The sequence below is a fragment of the Salmo trutta genome, chromosome 34 (genome assembly GCF_901001165.1).
Source record: "Salmo trutta chromosome 34, fSalTru1.1, whole genome shotgun sequence".
NCBI classification, from domain to species: Eukaryota; Metazoa; Chordata; class Actinopteri; order Salmoniformes; family Salmonidae; genus Salmo; species Salmo trutta.
In genome coordinates, this window is record NC_042990.1 from 33680981 (window position 1) to 33700307 (window position 19327).

The 19327-nt window shown below is 44.6% G+C and overlaps 1 protein-coding gene across 3 annotated transcripts in view; it reads left to right on the top strand.

The window, feature by feature from the left end:
* The window catches only part of LOC115174062 (solute carrier family 45 member 4-like), a 65276-nt gene that overhangs the window by 30543 nt on the left and 15406 nt on the right, over nucleotides 1-19327 (top strand). For all 3 annotated transcript variants that reach the window (XR_003871718.1, XM_029732705.1, XM_029732704.1), the window contains one exon: nucleotides 15274-15462. Coding sequence is in view for 2 of the 3 variants with exons in the window: in XM_029732705.1 (XP_029588565.1) it covers nucleotides 15274-15462 (189 nt within the window). In the remaining variant the exon portion in view is untranslated. The remainder of the gene's footprint in view (nucleotides 1-15273; nucleotides 15463-19327) is intronic.

The following is a 19327-nucleotide window of genomic DNA, read 5'->3' on the forward strand; positions in this document are numbered from 1 at the left end:
GGGAAAAGGTGTCTCCTATGGGCGGAGGGTTGGTAAGAGGGAGTGATGGACAGATGTGACATAAGCTACGCTAAGAGGTAGCATGCAAGGTTTATGTAACAACATTTTTTTTTTAAATAATATATATATATAAGATTGTGTTCCACTGTTCCGTTCACAATACCACTGAGAACTCTATGGTCTGAGTCTCCTGTGAATGTTTGGCTGGCTCCTCTACAGAGTTGTGACTTTCCCCCAACAGGAACCCACTCATGGCTCATAAACGTGGGAACACAATCTCAGGAGAATAATCGCCCCGTATCAGGGCTTTTTGCTCATTTTTCAACCACACTCATTGTTTATTATGTTCTTCACACAAGGGTAACGACCAAAAATGTGACATTTGTTTAGATGAATAAGCCTAGTTCAGAACATCTGAACCACATGATATATGAGAACTACACAGTGCATGGGAATATAGTAGGTTATAAGTATTACTGTCTACCTGAATAGGCCTAGAGCGAATGGCATTGTACCAGCACCAGACAATGTATGGGAACTAGACAATATACACTGAGTATACCTAACATTATGAACACCTTCCTAATACTGAATTCTCTCTCCCTCTCTGTCTCTCTGTCTCTGTCTCTGTCTCTCTCTCTGTCTCTCTGTCTCTGTCTCTCTCGGTCTCTCTGTTTCTCTCTCTCTGTCTCTCTCTGTAATATAAACTCATGACTAAGGTTGATCTAGTCCTACTGTTAAATAAACTCATGACTAAGGTTGTGGATTTGCTCTCTAATCTACAGAAAGCCAGGCTTGCTAGACGGTGTTTGGATGTTGGAAGGCTGGGTGTAGGTTTAGATGGATCCAGGTTATGTTTGGATGTTGGAAGGCTGGGTGTAGGTTTAGATGGATCCAGGTTATGTTTGGATGTTGGAAGGTTGGGTGTATGTTTAGATGGATCCAGGTTATGTTTGGATGTTGGAAGGCTGGCTGTAGGTTTAGATGGATCCAGGTGATCCAGGTTATGTTTGGATGTTGGAAGGCTGGGTGTAGGTTTAGATGGATCCAGGTTATGTTTGGATGTTGGAAGGCTGGGTGTATGTTTAGATGGATCCAGGTTATGTTTGGATGTTGGAAGGTTGGTTGTATGTTTAGATGGATCCAGGTTATGTGCCTTTAGTGTTATTACAGGGAGGAGTTAAGGGTGTGAATGTTTAAACGTTAAAACAAAAGTTGAGATCCTTAAGGTTAAGAAAAATCCCTAAGGGAAACAACTACTTCAAGGTCTCGGAGCGAGTGACGTTACTGATTTGAATTGCCACTAGCGCGCACCGCTAACTCGCCAGCCATGTCACATTGGTTACATAGGCACGTTTGACTGTCCACTGATGTATGCTACATGGACAAACGTGCCTATTTATAGGTTTTTACTATTTTACTATTTCGTAATAGCTGCAGTAGGACTTGTGATTTATGAGTACTATCACCATGCTACAGAGTATGCAAGAAATCTAACCAGCGCATGCTTCAATTGAGGCTAATTATTTGATACACCCCAACACAGTAAAACAACCCATATGTCTGACAGCCTGTCATCTAGGCTGTGTGTCTGTGATATTTTCGGAATATTTGATACACCCCAACACAGTAAAACAACCCCTATGTCTGACAGCCTGTCATCTAGGCTGTGTGTCTGTGATATTTTCTGAATATTTGATACACCCCAACACAGTAAAACAACCCCTATGTCTGACAGCCTGTCATCTAGGCTGTGTGTCTGTGATATTTTCTGTCCCCAGTGCGAACGAAATGCGAACTTCGCAGGTTTTCCGTCTGCCCGATGAACTAACGGTAGGCATATCATATGATTGATTATAACACCACGCCACTGGCTAATCCCTGGCATCCCTGCCCTATGGTATGTTGGCCAGAAATGCCAACTATTTGCAAGGCAGCAAGGAGGCTTCCATTTTGTCCATCCGTGTTTACTTCCCTATGCTGAATAAGAAGAATCACCACAAAGAGATGGAGACTGAGAAGTTTGCTAGGCGGGAATGTGTGAGCTGGCACATTTTTTAAACCCCCCCACCTGTTTTTCTCTGTGGAATCATTTTTGGGGGGTGAGGTCACCGGCAAACCCAACTCTCAGCTGATGATGAGAGGGATGATCCAACTGGAAAAACACTGGACAGGTGGCATTTCTAATGAGGCTGGAATTTGTGGAATTTTAAGGCTGTGTTGTTGTGGTTCTCTGTTAAAATACTAGTCCTCGATCCCCATCCAACATTCCTGCATACCTTGCATATTGAATTTTGGGGAAAGTTAGTTGGACATTGTAACAGGGGGGTAGTTATTGTTAGATGTAAAGTGAGGTAGCATAGCTGGACATTCGACATTGTTAGATGAACATTGAATTCTGGGAAAAAAATTATGAATTGGATATTGTCAGTTGGACATTGTATAAGTAGGGTCACATAGCCCAGATCAGGGTTGCCCAAACCCGGTCCTGTCGCCCCCCTGGGTGCATGTTTTGGGTTTTGTCCTTGCACTGCACAGTTGATTCCAATAAATAATGCTAGATGACAATACATTTCTAGGTGATCTAGCTCAGGGGTAGGCAACCCTGTTCCTGGAGTGCTGCAGATGCTACAGGATTTAAGGCACCAGACCTGACCAACTGAGCTAATTGATCACTTCAGTAATTGACTAAATTCAACACACCTGGTCTTCCAGTTCAGTTAAATCAAAAACATCAAGTTGCCTACCTCTAAACTAGCTGAACATTGCATAGCATATGTCCAATGTCCAATCTCAGCAAGGTTATGGTGTGGCCACAGATCAAAGAACAGCTAGTGACTTTCACACTGTGAAATCCCACTGCGGGTTTAATGAATGCACTGCTAGTAGACCTCTGAAATCTATACTGCTATGACACACACACACACGCACGCACACACGCACACACACACACACACACACACACGCGCACACGCACCCGCACCCACTGCTGCCGTCTCTTCTCTGACTGCTCACAGTTGAACTCAGGAAACGAGACGGAGGACTTGCGGTAGAATCATCTCATCACTTTCAGATCAGATCTAACTGCTTTAATTCATATTAAGCTGGGGCGTTCTCCTTTCATTAACATGAGATGATAGCTAGATGACATATAGCACTCTGATATGAGCTGTGTGCGTCATGTCATGTGCTCGTTCATTTGTCCAGTAGTCTGTCATTATGAGCTGGCCTCATCCCATGTCGTCCTATGGGGCCCTTTAGCTTATTACATGTCAAACAGGAAGCAGTGTGTGTGTGTGTGATGTCACACAGGAAGCAGTGTGTGTGGGTAGGCAGGGGGCAGGAACCTTCCGTGACTCTGGAGCTTACTGATAGAGAGAGGCTTTGAGGCACACACACATCTCACAGCCTGCTGCCAGCCTGCTGCCAGCCCCCAGACATCACTGTGCCGTGCCTCATGGGTATGCCACATCTCACAGATAGAGCCGACACACACACACACACACACACACACACACACACACACACACTCTTTCATAATGGATATTTAATGATTGTCAGTGTGAGCTTAGCTAATTTTTGACTATAAAATGCATTATGCAAAGTGTTAGGCTAACGTCTTGTTCCTAGACATCACAGTGACCGTGAATCTGATGGGTTGAACATAGATTGACTATAACAGGCCAACTAGAAACAAAGCCATTGGTCATAAAAGGATGGAAACCGGTGTTGGGGTCAATTCCATTTTTATTCCGAAAGTAAACCAAATTCCAATTCCAAGTATTCCCTCATTGAAAAGTATTGAATAGAATTGGAATTGGAATTTCAGTGTACTTCGTGAATTGACTGGAATTGAAATGGAATTAACCCCAACCCTGATGGGAACCATTAAGCCTAGGTGCTTTATGGTATATGGTCCATGTTGGCCTCTGTTATTTTTAATATCATAAACATTACCACGCTCTTTACAATCAATCTTTATTCTCTCTGGTTGTCTTCCATTGTTTCGCGGCCTGTGAGGCTTTTCATCAGCTTCCCCAAAACAATCGGTGCCGGGTGAACCCAGAGCCTTTGGCTAGAGCGAGACCTATTCATTTAGGGTTTGTATTATTTCAGTATAGCCATCGTCATCACTCTCCGAACCTTGAGCCATCTGTGCCCACAAAAGCAGGAAACCCCCACACTGTGACCTATTTGGTTCCAGGAGCCCGTTGGGAACCTCATTTGTCTGAATGGCTTCTAATAGAGAATGTTTAATGCGGTGTAGTGACTGGGTGGTAATGTTGTTGTGTTGTCACAGAACGTTGCAGACGCTACTGCAGCAGTTTCGCCTAGAATCTGTGATGCTGTGGTTTACTCCCAGTTGGAAAAAAGAAAAAAAAAGGGAATTTAGAGTTATTTATTGTGAGGGAGTCCATGTAGACTACAGTATAATGTAAGAAATGTCTCATTTTTAGTGATCTTCTATCTGATTTTATTTTGGGGGGCTATGTTAAAGGGATGTTGTCAAGGAGGCCCTTTATCTACTTCCCCATAGTCAGATGAAGTCGTGGATACCATTTTTATGTCTCTGTGTCCAGTATGAAGGAAGTTGGAGGTAATTTCACAAGCCAATGCTAACTCGCGTTAGCGGAAGTAGATAAAGTGTCTCATTGCCAAAATCCCCAAGTATCCCTTTAATAATCCCTTTAATAATCTGCAAACATACAACACAACTCAATTTTGTCTTATTTTGTCCCTGTCTGTGTTAAATTCACCATGTCTCTGCTGTGGTTGGGTGGAGGAAGAATCCTCTCTCCCTCCGCCTCTACTGCAGTGTCCCAGGACTATGTGGCTGGCTATTGACTACTGCAGTATTATGTAACACTGCTGACTAACAGCTGTGTGTGTGTGTGTCTGTGTGTGTGTGTGTGTGTGTGTGTGTGTGTGTGTGTGTGTGTGTGTGTGTGTGTGTGTGTGTGTGTGTGATTCATGCCGTTTTAAAGGCGAGCAGAGTGGATGCCGCATAAAACAAAATCTCCTTGTTACATTAGATGCCAGCTCGGAATCAATCAATCAGAGCTGAGGACGGCCCCTCTCTTCTCATTCACCCGTACACTGCTAACACACAATACATCATCTTACCTGGCACTGTGCAAATGACCTTGAAGGCACCTTGATGACACTACTGTTCTACGCGCTTAGAAGGGGGAACAGACAGCTTTGTGTGTGTGTGTGTGTGTGTGTGTGTGTGTGTGTGTGTGTGTGTGTGTGTGTGTGTGTGTGTGTGTGTGTGTGTGTGTGTGTGTGTGTGTGTGGGTCTGTGGGTCTGTGGGTCTGTGTGTCTGTGTGTCTGTGTGTGTGTGATTCATACTGCGGAACTGCTGAGCTAGCTCTTGTCCTGGCTGTCTTCTATTCTGTATTACAGGGCAGTACTGACTCCCCTGTCCTGGCTGTCTTCTATTCTGTATTACAGGGCAGTACTGACTCCCCTGTCCTGGCTGTCTTCTATTCTGTATTACAGGGCAGTACTGACTCCCCTGTCCTGGCTGTCTTCTATTCTGTATTACAGGGCAGTACTGACTCCCCTGTCCTGGCTGTCTTCTATTCTGTATTACAGGGCAGTACTGACTCCCCTGTCCTGGCTGTCTTCTATTCTGTATTACAGGGCAGTACTGACTCCCCAACCTGGGTCCTGAGCATCTCCTTTTGCTGCTTAATGAATGCACCAATACAAACATGATGTCATTATCTTTCTCTCCTATGTGTAGGCTACACGCACACATAGACATACTTACCAAAACAAACACAACCCCCTCTCACTCTCACGCACTCTCCTGCACTTTACTCCCTCACTCTCTCTCTTTCTTTCTCACTCACTCACTCACTCACTCACTCACTCACTCACTCACTCACTCACACACACAGACATGCACACACACCCTCAGCTCAGCACGGAAAACAAACAAACGCTGCAACGTAGCCTGCCGTGAGCGGGCTTTCTGTCTGTCCGTCTGTCTGTCCATCTGTCTGTCTCTAGGTCTCTTATTTGAGAGTCAGATCTACCCTGCTCTCTGCTCGGTTGGCGGAGCCTGGCAAAGCTCTTTATCACTGGGTGCACTTTAAATCGCCCTCAGTAATTAAATCACCCTTTTCGATGTCAACTGCAGGAAGGCAGGCAGGCAGGCCGCTGTGCCACCGGTGGCTCTATTGGCAGGAGCCTCCACCTGTCATAATATTTCACTGTTTCACTTCTTAAGTGCTTAACAAAATTACATTTTGTTGATGCAGTTTATTTAGATTCTTAAATGTATTTCAGTGTTGTTATTGTCTATTGTTGATAGTTATCTCAAGGCTACAGAATGAATTTCAGTTTCTCTCCTCTGGTTTGCTGAAGTTGTTTACAAGCTATAGTACTTTGTCAGTGGCTGCAGTACTGTGGCCCCGGCAGTACTGTGGCCCCGGCAGTACTGTGGACCCGGCAGTACTGTGGCCCCGGCAGTACTGTGGACCCGGCAGTACTGTGGCCCTGGCAGTACTGTGGACCCGGCAGTACTGTGGACCCGGCTGCTCTAATCACTGCTCCCTACATTCTTAGAAAAAAGGTGCTATCTAGAACCTGAAAGGCCTCTGTGGCTGTCCCCATAGGAGAACCCTTTTCGATTCCAGGTAGAACCATTTTGGTTCCATGTAAAACCCTGTACACAGAGGGTTCTACATGGAACCCAAAAAGGTTCTACCCCTTTTTTCTAAGAGTGTACCACACCACTGTAATAACTGGGAAACGAGTGCTCTGTTGCCACCATCCATCAAATGTTGTGTGTTTGTGTGTGAGTAGGAACCCATCTCCTCTGGGACGGATGGGTGTTTTATAAAATAGTCTCCTCACTGACACTCCCCCTCACACGGCTGGGAAGCAGCAAATGCTATTACTCACATCCCAACACCATATAGGCCAGTCTCCTCCCTCCCCCTCCTCCCTTCCACCACACTCACCTCTCAGGGGCTCTGCTACAAATGTGTCAATGCATTTAAATTGACATCTCTCTCTTTTAGTCCCTCAATCTCTTTCTCTCTTTCGCTCTCTTTCTCTCTCTCTCTCTCTCTCTCTCTCTCTCTCTCTCTCTCTCTCTCTTTCTTTCTCTCGTTCTCTCTTTCTATCTCTTTCTCTCTCTTTCTCTCTCTTTCTCTCTCTTTCTCTCTCTTTCTCTCTCTCTGTGTCTAACATAAAGAACACCTTCCTAATATTGAGTTGCTACCCCCCCATTTGCCCTCAGAACAGCCTAAATTTGTCAGGACTCTACAAGGCGTCAAAAGCATTCCACATTCCAAAGCATTCCAATGCTTCTGTTAGCAGTTGATGTTATTCTTTAATAACACAGACCCCAAAGCAAATCAGGGTTTATTCAAATAGGACAAATCATGCTTGGAAGTAGATGGTCATTCTCCCCTGTCCTCAGTGAAGCTCTCCTGAGACTCTCCAGTGAACAAAGGGACAGGATATAGTTTTATAACCCAGCCCTAGCCTGTGGTTGACCAATTACAATTCCTTGCAATAAAACTGGGCCAATGGCCAGATAACAAGTATCCTATTTCAGGCTCAATATATAGACAAATTCCTCCCATGTCTCTGCATTAATCACCTATTACAGAAAAAAAAAACTATTTCCATTGATCGTTAGTACTTTATTGACTTTTAGTCCTCTGTCTCTCTCTTTATCTTGGAAATATTCGTACACTTCTCATAGTTGTGTCAAGTTGGCTGGATGTCCTTTGGGTGGTGGATCATTCTTAATACTTGCGGAAAACTGTTGAGTGTGAAAAACCCAGCAGCATTTGCAGTTCGTGACACAAACCGGTGTGCCTGGCACCTACTACCATACCCTGTTCAAATGCATTTAAATCTTTTGTCTTTCTCATTCACCCTCTGAATGGCACATATACACAATCCATGTATCAATTGTATTAAAAGGCTTACAAATCCTTCTTTAAACTGTTTCCTCCCCTTCATCTACACTGATTGAAGTGGATTTAACAAGTGACATCAATAAGGGATCATAGCTTTCACCTGGATTCACCTGGTCAGTCTGTGTCATGGAAAGAGCAGGTGTTCTTAATGTTTTGTACACTCAGTTTATATCTTCACTCTCACTCAGCTTCTCTCTCTCTCTCAATCTCAGTCTCTCTCTCTCAGCTTCTATATCTTCACTCTGTGTTTCGGTTTGTTGCGCATCACGGAATTATTCATTGGCTGAGACCCACTGCTTGCATATTAGCTCTTCCTGTTGTTGGAAACACAGTGAAGGTTGAGAACAGCATGTGAAATGATCCTGTAAATAATTCATACAGGACATCCCTCTGCTAGCCAACACTCTTAGCAAAAAGGGTTCCAAAAGGGTTCTTCAGCTGTCCCCCATAGGAGAACCCTATTTGGTTCCAGGTGGAACTCTTTTGGGTTCCATGTAGAACCCTCTGTGAAAAGGGTTCTACATGGAACCCAAAAGGGTTCTACCTGGAACCAAAAAGGGTTCTACAAAGGATTATCTTATGGGGACAGCCGAATAACCCTTTTAGGTTCTAGATTGCACCTTTTTTTCGAAGAGTGTAGATGGACCCCTCTTTGTCCCTGTTGCCAAGGATTTTAAACTGCCAGGCATCTCAGCTATACATTGCTTGTTGTCAAGGTGTTTTTCTTGAAGAGGGCTTTGTTAGCAGTTGTTAATGGGTGTTTCCCATGCAGCAACCTATTCCCTATATAGCCCTATCGGCTCTGGTCAAAAGTAGTGCACTATATAGGGAATAGGATGCCATTTGGGACATGGCCAATGATTTGTACTGTAACCCTGGTCTGTTGAGGTCCTCCTATGTTTCCTCCTCTCTCTGTCTCTCTCCCTCCCTTTGTTAAAGCCAGGCAGCCTGTTATGCACCTGACCAAGTCTAGCTGGCAGCAGCGCAGCCCCAGAAAGCACCTGTTTCCTGCCAGTCCTCTATCATCCAGCCTGTGGCTACTTCACTTCACCCCCCAAGCCCTCCTACCTCTCTCCCTCTCTCCTACAGTCCCTGACTTGCTTTCACTTTTCACACCAACCACTCAGGACCCCAACATGATTTATTACCAGTTTCATTTTCTCATGAAAAGCCCTCTAGTAAAAATGGTTGGATGGGAAGGGTGAGGTACCGGATGAAATTGTTTTATATCTAAATGGCAGCAGCAAAGGAGGAATGGACCGGTTGAAAGCTCAATCATGGGAGCGTAAATTAGTGAACAGGTGGTTAAATTGCCCTGCGTGAGTCATTGTGTGTGTGTGTGTGTGTGTGTGTGTGTGTGTGTGTGTGTGTGTGTGTGTGTGTGTGTGTGTGTGTGTGTGTGTGTGAGTGTGAGTGTGAGTGTGAGTGTGAGTGTGAGTGTGAGTGTGAGTGCGTGCGTGCGTGCGTGCGTGCGTGACACTTGTTTTGATCTGAGCAGCTATTGTAGCCCAAGGCCTACTATATAAGGTGTTGTGACACATGAGACGGGACAGACTTCCAGCCATTAGCCATCGATAAATCACCTCTAAGTGTCTCAGCCAAGTCAATGTAAATGTCATTGTTATTGACTGTGGCCTAATGGTCATTGGGTTGGGAAGGGTAAACTGACCTGACACCTTGCTTACCCAAGGAATTCCACAACATGCACTGATAGCATTTGTGTCTAATGATTCCATTGTGGAGCTATATGAGCTGGCACCAAGACTAACTAAACACACTGTAAGGCCTGGACCAGAGCCATATGAATGAGCCATCTGTGCTCGTACAGTTCAGTTCCACACATGGGACGCCATTGTGTGTCAAAGGGGAATGATGTGTCTAGATTAACGTCTTTGATGGAGAAGATTGTGAGTTGCCCCCTTCTCACGTCCCTATTACCCACTGTGGGTTGTTTTCATTTTCCCCCTCAGTTACTCTCTTTATGTTTCTCTCTCTCTCTCTCTCTCTCTCTCTCTCTCTCTCTCTCTCTCTCTCTCTCTCTCCCTCTCTCTCTGTCTCTCTGTCTCTCTTGCTCTCTGCCTCTCTCCCTCTCTCTGTTTCTCTCTCTGTATCTCTCTCTCCCTCTCTCTCTCCATCTCTCTCGCTCTCTGTCTCTCTTGCTATCTGCCTCTGTCTGTCTCTCTCTCTCTCTGTATCTCTCTCTCCCTCTCTCTCTCCATCTCTCTCGCTCTCTGTCTCTCTTGCTATCTGCCTCTGTCTGTCTCTCTCTCTCTCTGTATCTCTCTCTCCCTGTCTCTCTCTGTCTCTCTCTTTCTGTCCCTCTCACTGTCTCTCTCTATCCCTCACCCCCCTCTCTCTGTCTAGTTTTGTGACTCTGCTCTTTCCTACATGGTCTAAATCTGTCTGTCCTAAGTCTCGCTGGGACACAGTAAATATATCCTGAAGTAGCGCGAGTCACATTGCTCTCAGTATTGTTCCACATTTTTGACCCGGTGGAGAGAAAAATCCTGGTCTTTATTTACTATAATCGGACATCCTGTTTACCCCGACCGCTTTCCCAAAGAAACAAACTGCTTACCGACAGATTAAAATCTGTTTGTGACATTTTATGTGTTTGTATCCGACGCCGACAGCAGGTCGTGACCAAAACAAGTGAACAATTTACAAAAACACAGTTTTGGGGCCCTGTGAGTAACCTCAATTAAAACCTTGAGGAGGAAGTCATGTCTCATTGATTGGTCATTGAGGGGTCATAAGGACATGTCTACAGGAAGTCTGTCTACAGGCAACAGGAAGTAGTGATGTTTGGGGCATAGTGGAGCTCTAGGTTCCCAAGCCACCTGGGTCATGGTCATCATCAACAACCATGAGGTTCATTTGAACCAGAATGTGAACAGGGCTTCACTTACTGTGAGATCCTGTATAGTCTACACTCTGATAAGACCATAACCCACTAGTCTACACTCTGATAAGACCGTAACCCACTAGTCTACACTCTGATAAGACCGTAACCCACTAGTCTACACTCTGATAAGACCGTAACCCACTAGTCTACACTCTGATAAGACCATAACCCACTAGTCTACACTCTGATAAGACCATATCCCACTAGTCTACACTCTGATAAGACCGTAACCCACTAGTCTACACTCTGATAAGACCGTAACCCACTAGTCTACACTCTGATAAGACCATAACCCACTAGTCTACACTCTGATAAGACCATAACCCACTAGTCTACACTCTGATAAGACCATAACCCACTAGTCTACACTCTGATAAGACCATAACCCACTAGTCTACACTCTGATAAGACCATATCCCACTAGTCTACACTCTGATAAGACCGTAACCCACTAGTCTACACTCTGATAAGACCGTAACCCACTAGTCTACACTCTGATAAGACCATAACCCACTAGTCTACACTCTGATAAGACCGTAACCCACTAGTCTACACTCTGATAAGACCATAACCCACTAGTCTACACTCTGATAAGACCGTAACCCACTAGTCTACACTCTGATAAGACCATAACCCACTAGTCTACACTCTGATAAGACCGTAACCCACTAGTCTACACTCTGATAAGACCATAACCCACTAGTCTACACTCTGATAAGACCATAACCCACTAGTCTACACTCTGATAAGACCGTAACCCACTAGTCTACACTCTGATAAGACCATAACCCACTAGTCTACACTCTGATAAGACCGTAACCCACTAGTCTACACTCTGATAAGACCATAACCCACTAGTCTACACTCTGATAAGACCGTAACCCACTAGTCTACACTCTGATAAGACCATAACCCACTATAGTGGAAACAACATTGATTCGACCAGTGCGTTCCCAGTGGGAAACTTAGAACATTTTCTGAGCAGGTATAAGAGTAGCCTACTCTTTTGATTTATTTTTGTAGGCTGATTCCAGAGTTCTTAGAATGAAATGTGAGATTTGTTCTCACTGGTAAAGTTTTATATTATAAATGATCACTTTGCTTCATTGAAAATGATCAACAAAATGATCTCTGTGTTAACCAGTTCTTTTTTGACGTGTCACTCAGTTCACTCCATGGAGTGACTGTTTTATAAATGCACCCTGCAATCTCTAACCCACATAGCAAAGCAGGGCAGATGAATAGAAAAGTACTGCCAAGCCGTGGACCTGTGGCATCTGTGTGAGGCAGGGCAGGCCTGTAGCCCGGTGACCTTAAGGACTGTACGAGCCTGTTCCTGCGGTTTTGGGACAGGGGTGCCAGAAGCTTAGCCTGACGAGAGAGAACATAAGCACTTTGCAGAACTGACATTGTTGCAGGTCTGGTTCATGTTAATACTGCACATTCAGATACGCGGTGTGAGTCTGGAATTTTTCTCTCTCTTTCTGTCGCTCTTTCTCTCTCTTTTTTTGTTTCTCTTTCTTTCTTTCTGTCGTTCTTTCTGAGCAGCCTTTCTGCACTCAGTCAGTGTTATAGTTACACCTGCTAGGCTGCAGCAGCATACCACCCTGCACCCTGCTGTTGGCTTGCTTCTGAAGCTAAGCAGGGTTGGTCCTGGATGGGAGGCCAGATGCTGCTGGAAGTGGTGTTGGAGGGCCAGTAGGAACCTCTGGTCTAATGAGAGCCCAATACCCCATGGCAGTTTAGGGGACATTCCCCTGAGTTTAGGTGCTGCCTTTCAGATGGGATGTTAAACAGGTGTCCTGACTCTCTGTGGTCACTAAAGATCCCATGGCGCTTATTTTAAGAGTAGGGGTGTTAACTCCTGGTGTCCTGACTAAATTCCCAACCTGGCCACCTAATCATCCCCAGCTTCCAATTGGCTCATTCATCCCCCTCCTCTCCCCCTGTAACTATTCCCCAGGTTGTTGCTGTAAAGGGAATATGTTCTCAGTCAACTTACCTGGTAAAATAAGGGTTAAGTAAATACATTGGCATCATTATTTATTCTCACTGTTTCTCTCTTGTCAATCCACCTGTCATTAGAAGGAACTGAACTTGTTACAGGCTACTGTTGAGCCATAAATCAGACATGTGAGACACAATATCTGTGGAGAAGGCATGATGAGGGGGTGTGGCCTTGTCTGACATGATGAGGGGGTGTGGCCTCGTCTGACATGATGAGGGGGTGTGGCCTCGTTTAACATGATGAGGGGGTGTGGCCTCGTTTATGATGAGGGGGTGTGGCCTCTAACATGATGAGGGGGTGTGGCCTCGTCTAAAATGATGAGGTGGTGTGGCCTCGTCTGACATGATGAGGGGGTGTGGCCTCGTCTGACATGATGAGGGGGTGTGGCCTCATCTAACATGATGAGGGGGTGTGGCCTCGTCTAACATGATGAGGGGGTGCGGCCTCGTCTAACATGATGAGGGGGTGTGGCCTCATCTAACATGTTGAGGGGGTGTGGCCTCGTCTGACATGATGAGGGGGTGTGGCCTCGTCTAACATGATGAGGGGGTATGGCCTCATCTGACATGATGAGGGGGTGTGGCCTCTTCTAACATGATGAGGGGGTGTGGCCTCGTCTAACATGATGAGGGGGTGCGGCCTCGTCTAACATGATGAGGGGGTGTGGCCTCGTCTAACATGATGAGGGGGTGTGGCCTCGTCTAACATGGTGAGGGGGTGTGGCCTCGTCTAACATGATGAGGGGGTGCGGCCTCGTCTAACATGATGAGGGAGTGTGGCCTCGTCTAACATGATGAGGGGGTGTGGCCTTGTCTAACATGATAAGGGGGTGTGGCCTTGTCTGACATGATGAGGGGGTGTGGCCTCGTCTAACATGATGAGGGGGTGTGGCCTCGTCTAACATGATGAGGGGGTGTGGCCTCGTCTAACATGATGAGGGGGTGTGGCCTCGTCTAACATGATGAGGGGGTATTGCCTCGTCTGACATGATGAGGGGGTGTGGCCTCATCTAACATGATGAGGGGGTGCGGCCTCGTCTAACATGATGAGGGGGTGTGGCCTCGTCTAACATGATGAGGGGGTGTGGCCTCGTTTAACATGATAAGGGGGTGTGGCCTCGTCTAACATGATAAGGGGGTGTGGCCTCGTCTAACATGATAAGGGGGTGTGGCCTTGTCCTCCTTAAGGTGTATGCAACCATAATGTGACAGCCAGCCAAACCCCAGTCAAGAACTTAACCAGAGTCAGGGATAGGCTTTCCATAAACCTCCAGTTTTATAGATGAAACGGTGTAAAACTGTAGCAATACTGAACATTTTTATCATTGGAGCATCTCAGACTAAAAGGCATTACTAATGCACAACAGAGTCTAACCGACGTTTCATAGTCACATAGTGAACAATACAATACTTGACCAACACTGTACATAAAAAACATATCCTGCTTGAATATTGTTCTAAATAGGATTAGTATATAACATGTAAGCTAATTTAATTAAGTGTGAAGCGAAATCACATGTAGAGAGAAGCTAGCTCCAAAACAGCACTTCACAGGTAGGCTAGGCTAACGAGGGAATACATGTAATCGATTTACTTAAAAACTCAGAATTAAAACATGACCTGCAGAAAATACTTACAATACTAAAAGATGAACATCTTAGAAATTATTTGTATTTACAGGCAATTCTTAACGAAGGCTTAACGAGAAGGATGGCAGAAGATAATCCGCTGTATTACGTCACTCTTTTCCAACAATGAGGCTGAACTGCATCATTTCCTATTTTTCCTGTTTTACCACCAACAAAGAAGTAGCACAGCGGAGTACAGGCTAGCTGCGGCTACACGAAACAGCCACTGGATGGCGCCAAATCAAAAGGCACTTGGCCAAAAGAATAGAAGGCAGAATAGGCTTCATCTAACGTATTGCACTTGAATGGATCTTAAACACAGAACGGACAGCTGATATGATTCATTGTGACAAAATGTTTCCAAATATCAGTTTGTTGGATAAGACGATGGATGAATGACAATCACCCACAAGTGTCCTTCTAAGATGGTGTTGTTACTTGCATATTACTAGCATGTAGGCTACCCCATTTATGTACACCAGGACTCCATTCTGTGCCTGCGTAGTAGCCAGTGAATTGGCACACTTCACCGAATCTGCCTTGTCATTCAGCAAGTAACACTACGTGAAAGGGCTACTTTGGCCAAGATGACAGAAACATGCAGATAGCCTTAATAGCCTAGAGAAGATGAGTGTGTGTAATCAGCTTTTTGTGCACATGGAATAATTCGAGGATCTTTTATTTCCACTAATGAAACATGGGACCAACGCTTTACGTGTTGCGTTTATATTTGATGATAAACCCTAACCCTAATCCCCTTCTCGTTTCCTTCCTGTCGATCTCCAGGTCTTCCAGAACAGTATTACAGCCTGACCTGGTTCCTGAGCCCCATCCTGGGCCTGATCTTCACACCTCTGATTGGCTCAGCCAGCGATCGCTGCACCCTGAAATGGGGCCGGCGACGTCCTTTCATCCTGGCCCTGTGTGTGGGCGTGCTGTTCGGAGTGGCACTCTTCCTCAACGGGTCACTCATAGGTAATAAATAATATATTATAAACTGGGTGGTTCGAGCCCTGAATGCTGATTGGCTGACAGCCATGGTATATCAGACCGTATACCCAGTGGTGTTGTCACAGTTGATATCTTCGTCTTCTGACGATAATGCGAAATCGTCATCGGAAAAGGTAGACCAATACGCAGCAGGTGTGCAGTTGTTCATTTTGAACATTTAATTAAATCAACACGAATACAAAACAACAAACAAGAAAACGAACGATAAACTGACAGTCCTGTTAGGCTTACTTACGCTAAACACGGAACAATCACCCACACCTAACAAACACACCCTAATATATGGGACTCTCAATCAAAGGCAGATAGACAACACCTGCCTTCAACTGAGAGTCCCAACCCCAATTAACCAAACATAGAACACACTCACCAGACTACACATAGAAATACATAAACATAGACCATCAACCAAAAACCCGGAAATACTAAATCAAACACCCTTTAAACAAACACACCACCCTGAACCACATAAAACAAATACCCTCTGCCACGTCCTGACCAAACTACAATACTAATTAACCCTTATACTGGCCAGGACGTGACAGGTGTAAAGTACTTAAGTAAAAATACTTTAAAGTACTACTTAAGTAGTTTTTTGGAGTATCTGTACTTTACTTTATTATTTATATTTTTGACAACTTTTGCTTTTACTCCACTACAATCCTAAAGAAAATAATGTACTTTCTACACCCAAAAGTACTCGGTACATTTTGAATGCTTAGCAGGACAGGAAAACGGTCTGATTCACACACTTAAAAAGAAAACTCCTGGTCATCCCTACTGCATCTGATCTGGCGGACTCACTAAACACTAAACAGGCTTAACACAAACGCTTTGTTTGTAAATGATGTCTGAGTGTTGGAGTGTGCCCCTGGCTATCCGTAAATTTTTAAAACAAGAAAATCATGCCGTTTGGTTTGCATAATATGAGGAATTTTAAATGATCTATACTTTTACTTTTGATACTTAAGTATATTTAAAACAAAATACTTTTAGACTTTTACTCAAGTAGTATTTTACTAGGTGACTTTCACTTTCACTTGAATCATTTTCTGTTAAGGTATCTTTACTTATACTCAAGTATGAAAATTGGGTACTTTTTCCACCACTGCGTATACAATGGGTGTGATAAAAACATGTATTTTTTCCAAAGCAACTACAGTAATGTATGCATTCATTTAAAATATGGGTGGTCCCAGGAATCAAACCCACTATCCTGGTGTTACAAGCACCAACTGAGCTACAGAGGACCAGCGTTGGAACTGGGGGTTAGGAGGGGTTAAGAACAATAAAAAATTCCGTTGCGAAATGCTTTTCAGCCTATTAATTCATGGAAATACCAGTCGGTGTAAATGCATTTGACTGGTCATGCTTATCGGTCTATAGGTTAATTTGCAAAATTTAGTGTAATTAAATTGGTGTGTGTACAGTATATTCGTTATGTATCTTTATTTATCACACGCAGACATCATACAGATAAAGAGCATTTGGGCGGGAAATCTGTCAGACAGAGTGAGAGCTGCTGCTACAGCATCTCAAACAGCAAATGTATAGGCAACAGATGCAAGGCTTCATCAGTGCATCACACACCACTTTGCAATGAGCTGGAGGCAGGATGCATTTTAAAAATATATACTTCATTGTTTGAAACCTGAACGTTTTACTAAATATTATGAGGCATGTCTTACCTTGCTTCAAAGTAGCCTAGCCAAAATCAGAGCATATCAGTAGTGGCAATTATTTGATATCAGCTTTCTTTCATTGTCCAGTAGCCAAAAGAACAATCCTACTCATATTAGCAACCCATGCTAGTTGTTGCATATTAGGGAAAGGGAAAGGGGGGATACCTAGTCAGTTGTACAACTGAATGACTTCAATTGAAATGTGTCTTCCTCATTTAGATCTCTTATCTTTCTACATTTCTAACAGATATTTTCATCTCTGTCACGTGAAACCGCTCGCATATGGGGTGCGCTTTTGACAATAGTGTTTTTCCGCTAATAGCATAATGAACATTCACACGTAGCTTCCTGACTTGTGTGCGTTGCTGTGCTTATAATGTAAAGAAATAATAGTTTATCAACATTTTAAAGTTAAACATTCTGATCTGTTACATCAGACTCATTACTTTTAATGTTTTTTTTATGTAGCCTAGGCCTACTGGTTGTATGAATTTGGGATCTATTTTGTGTGTGTGTGTGTGTGTATCCTGTGTGTATCCTGTGTGTGTGTGTGTTCTGTGTGTGTGTGTGTGTGTGTGTGTGTGTGTGTGTGTGTGTGTGTGTGTGTGTGTGTGTGTGTGTGTGTGTGTATGTGTGTATGTGTGTGTGTGTGTGTGTGTGTGTGTGTGTGTGTGTGTGTGTGTGTGTGTGTGTGTGTGTGTGTGTGTGTGTGTGTGTGTGTGTGTGTGTGGCTCAGTTGCTAGAGTAAGGCACTTGCAATGCCAGGTTTGTGGGTTTGATTCCCACGGGGGACCAGTACAGGGAAAATGTATGCACTCCCTACTATAAGTCTCTCTGGATAAGAGAGTGTCTGCTAAATGTAAATCAGAGAGAGAGACATGATTGAGTTCACAGAATAGACTAATTATGTTCTCTGTTGTTATCAGTGAGAGCAGCCAGTCTGTCCGGCAGGCTTTCTACCTCACCTAATAAGCCCTCTTCTGGAATGTGATATGAAGCAAATTGAATTGAAAAGTAGCTCTGGCTGTGTCTCTCTGTGGTTCTCCTGAGTTTAGGAAGGTCAGGAAAAAGCCTGGTTCTATAACTTCAACTTTGTTCTAATGCAACGTGTCGCACACCAAAAGTTTCACATCCTACATTAGCCAGCCATCGGCTATGGTAAATTCATTATCAGTGGAAGTGACCCTAAGTGCCTCACTGTGTGCAGGCGGAAGAGAGAAGGGATCCATTTCGCTCCGTGCTTTCAAGGTTCAGCAGAGGAGAAGATCGATAGATAACCCATGGAGTTGTTTTGCTGCCGGCTTCAGGACAGTCCACCAAGTAGAACTGAAGAGTCTGGTAGTAGTGGAAGGGAGAGGAAAAGTGGCTTTACTTTCTCTGCTTGCTGGTGATGTGGCTCCATGGGTCACTGAACAAACTGAAAAGTTTGACAGGTCCTGGATTTCAATTGGATTGGATTTGATTTAGTTGGCCCACGTTGCTTTGAAGAGTGTTGGAGAGAGGTGTATGTACGTGTGTGCACGTTTCTGTGAATGTGTGTGTTGGCTCAGTGCCCTCGTCGTAACCCTCCCAGAGCAGCTATTTTTTTGCGGCGTCACCCCTAGCTCAGCTCCCAGTGCTGTGGGTCACAGTAGCTTGCTGAGAACAAGAAGCAGCGAGACTACAGACTCCTGTGTCCGCTGACCTGCTGGGCCAGGCGGTGTGTGTGTGAACTGTCATTCTCCGTAACATGGGAAAGGACTGGGAACCAGTTCACAGGGACACGTTTCCTGTTGTGCCCTCCTTCTTACCTTTCAATGCCTATCTGGAGCTACTTCCTGTCTCCAGCGCTAGCTCACTGCGCGTCACCCCGTCAGCCATTCCATTGTCAGGAAGAAAGGCTTTGCTTACTACGTACACACAGACTGACTACACACAGACTGACTACACACAGACTGACTACACACTGACTGACTACACACTGACTGACTACACACAGTCTGACTACACACTAACTACACACAGACTGACTACACACAGTCTGATTACACACTAACTACACACAGACTGACTACACACAGACTGACTACACACAGACTGACTACACACTAACTACACACAGACTGACTACACACAGACTGACTACACACAGTCTGACTACACACAGA